Here is a 2,241-nt window from a genome sequence, read left to right as displayed (position 1 = left end):
TTAGTAACTCACGCCTCGAGCAGCAGTTTGAGTTTCCACCTGGAATCAAATGTGCTGTATAAATAAAGCTTTGCTGCCTCACCAGCACGTCTCCCTGAGGCTGATCATCACAATCACAATCAGATCACTTTATACAAACAGAAATAAGCAACAGTGAGAAAGCTGTTGTTACCTCGCCGGCGAAGAACACTTTTCCCTGAACGTCCTCAGCGAGGATGTCGTAGGCCTCTCCGCTGCCCCCCGTCTTCACGAAACTGTAGGACATCTGGGACCACGTGTCTTTGCTCCAGTGAGTGATGAAGAAACGCAGCGGCTCTGGGACTTCCTGTCGAGGGTGACGAGAGGGAAACGACCACAGCAATCAGAAAAAAAATCGTGTGAATCTACCAGAGGAAACGGACGGCGCATTCCCGAATTTTTGAGTCCTTTTCCATCATGAAGTAAAGAAACTGAGGAGCTTTACTGACACTTGAAACAGAAACTTTATTTATCCCCTTGGGGAAATCCATGAGTGTGATTGGTCTTTGCAGGACGTGACATCATTACCTGTTCCTTGAAAAGTTCACGCAGAACCTTCATGCACTCGTCCACCACCTCCTTGTCCTCCATGTCCCGAACGGCGGGCACGGCGTCCCCGGTGATGACGGACATGAGGACGGCCTGTTTTCCCTGCAGATACACAGACGAGGTCAACGTGGAAAATCGGGGAATTACTCATATAGAACTACTTTGAAAACTTGGTAAGAAGCCGACTGCATCCAAATCCCCCCGACTTCATACTAAAGTATAAACTTGCTTCATATAAACTTTATCACACAGTGGAAACTTTTTGTGACTTTTGGATTTACTTGTTGAATATCTTTAACTAAAAAGACATTTTTAGAGTTTGTTTGTTCTTTGTGGAGCTTGATTGGTCGTTGGTAGTTTGATTTTAAATGTCGGGACAGAGACCTGATAAAAATAAAACTTAGAAATAAAAACTTAAAAAGTTCAGTGGGGAGAGTATTTTCATTGTAACTGAGCAGTGAGATGATGTTTGTGTCTTTGTCCTGAGAGTGAAAGGAGAGAATCGAACCTGTGGCTCCATGTCATAGAAGACACTGAACATGCCTCTCTTGTCAGGACCTGGAGGGATGTGACCAAAGTAATCCGCCCCCTGGATCTTGTTGTCCCAGAATCTGTACGGGAACTGAAGAGCGATCTGCAGATCCACACACAGAAACATATTTCATCTCTGAAACTTACAAACTCACAGAAAGGAAGGGACAATGAACCGGGTGGTACCTTCTCTATGATACCGACTCCCAGACTGTGGATTGCTTTCAGTTTCCTGTCAGGAAGCGGAGGGTTGAACTGAATCGAGTTCTTCTGAAGTAAAGTCAACGGGACCGTCACAAGAACCTGAACGAGGAAAAGATGTGAAAGTAAAAAGTCATTAACTATAAAAAGATTCAACATTCTCTGAAATGTCACGTTTTAATATAAAGTCTTCATGGATATATTTTCACCTTCTGTGCCGTCCACTGAGAACCATTGGAGGAGGTAACTTTGACAACGTCCCCTGAGTAGTCGATGGCCTGAACCTAAAATAATTTAAAAATACAAAATGAAAATACTCATTTATTTTTCACAATGAGATTTATTTCTGCTTTTATTTATATAAAAATAAAATCTGGAATCAAAAAACGGAAAAAACGAACCGGACACTTTGTGCGGACGTCGAGACCTTCGGCCAGTTTGTGGAGTAGAACAGAATAGCCCTTAGTGAGTAAAGTGTGGTCTCCTGAGAACTGGGCAAAGAACTCATTGTGGTCCCAGGATCTTGCTGATACCTGCAAACAAACAAACAAACAAACAAACAAACAAAGTAAATATAAAGAACATTTTCATAACCTAAACACATCACACCACACGCCAGCATTTATTAATCTGATTAATCTGGTGACTTCCTGTTTATATCAACCCTCCAATAGGAATCCTTCTACTCAGACACCTGGCAGCTCTTGTTCACACCTGGTCTAACGTGCTTCCACAGGCGTACTCCAGGTTGCTGAGATGAAACTGAAGCACTTTCTCCTCCAACTCACTGAACTGGATCCCAGACTCCTGCAGGAAGTTCTTCTTCACTTCCTGGACTTTCTCTGCAGAAATAAAAACACATTACAATCATCTGTAAACCAGATTAAAGGAGACATTGTTTGACACTCAGTCAGCACGACTTCTGTTTCCCTCTCATAACCT

General features: G+C 42.9%; 1 protein-coding gene across 1 annotated transcript in view; it reads right to left on the bottom strand.

The window, feature by feature from the left end:
• Positions 1 to 109: 109 nt before the first annotated feature.
• kdm1b (lysine demethylase 1B) overlaps positions 110 to 2,241 on the bottom strand; it is a 6,812-nt gene continuing 4,680 nt past the window's right edge. The window contains exons 13-19 of the mRNA XM_087172392.1: positions 2,014 to 2,154; positions 1,701 to 1,832; positions 1,509 to 1,583; positions 1,285 to 1,401; positions 1,076 to 1,201; positions 547 to 669; positions 110 to 325 (exon numbers count right to left, since the gene is read on the bottom strand). Coding sequence (XP_087028518.1) covers positions 125 to 325; positions 547 to 669; positions 1,076 to 1,201; positions 1,285 to 1,401; positions 1,509 to 1,583; positions 1,701 to 1,832; positions 2,014 to 2,154 — 915 coding nt within the window. The 3' untranslated portion in view covers positions 110 to 124. The remainder of the gene's footprint in view (positions 326 to 546; positions 670 to 1,075; positions 1,202 to 1,284; positions 1,402 to 1,508; positions 1,584 to 1,700; positions 1,833 to 2,013; positions 2,155 to 2,241) is intronic.

The sequence above is a fragment of the Seriola lalandi genome, unplaced genomic scaffold (assembly GCF_002814215.2).
Source record: "Seriola lalandi dorsalis isolate HSWRI2012SDOR001 ecotype SW California unplaced genomic scaffold, Sedor1 jcf7180002052512, whole genome shotgun sequence".
Classification (NCBI taxonomy): Eukaryota; Metazoa; Chordata; class Actinopteri; order Carangiformes; family Carangidae; genus Seriola; species Seriola lalandi.
Note: the sequence above shows the minus strand (reverse complement) of the source record. Positions and strands in the feature narration are given on the sequence as shown.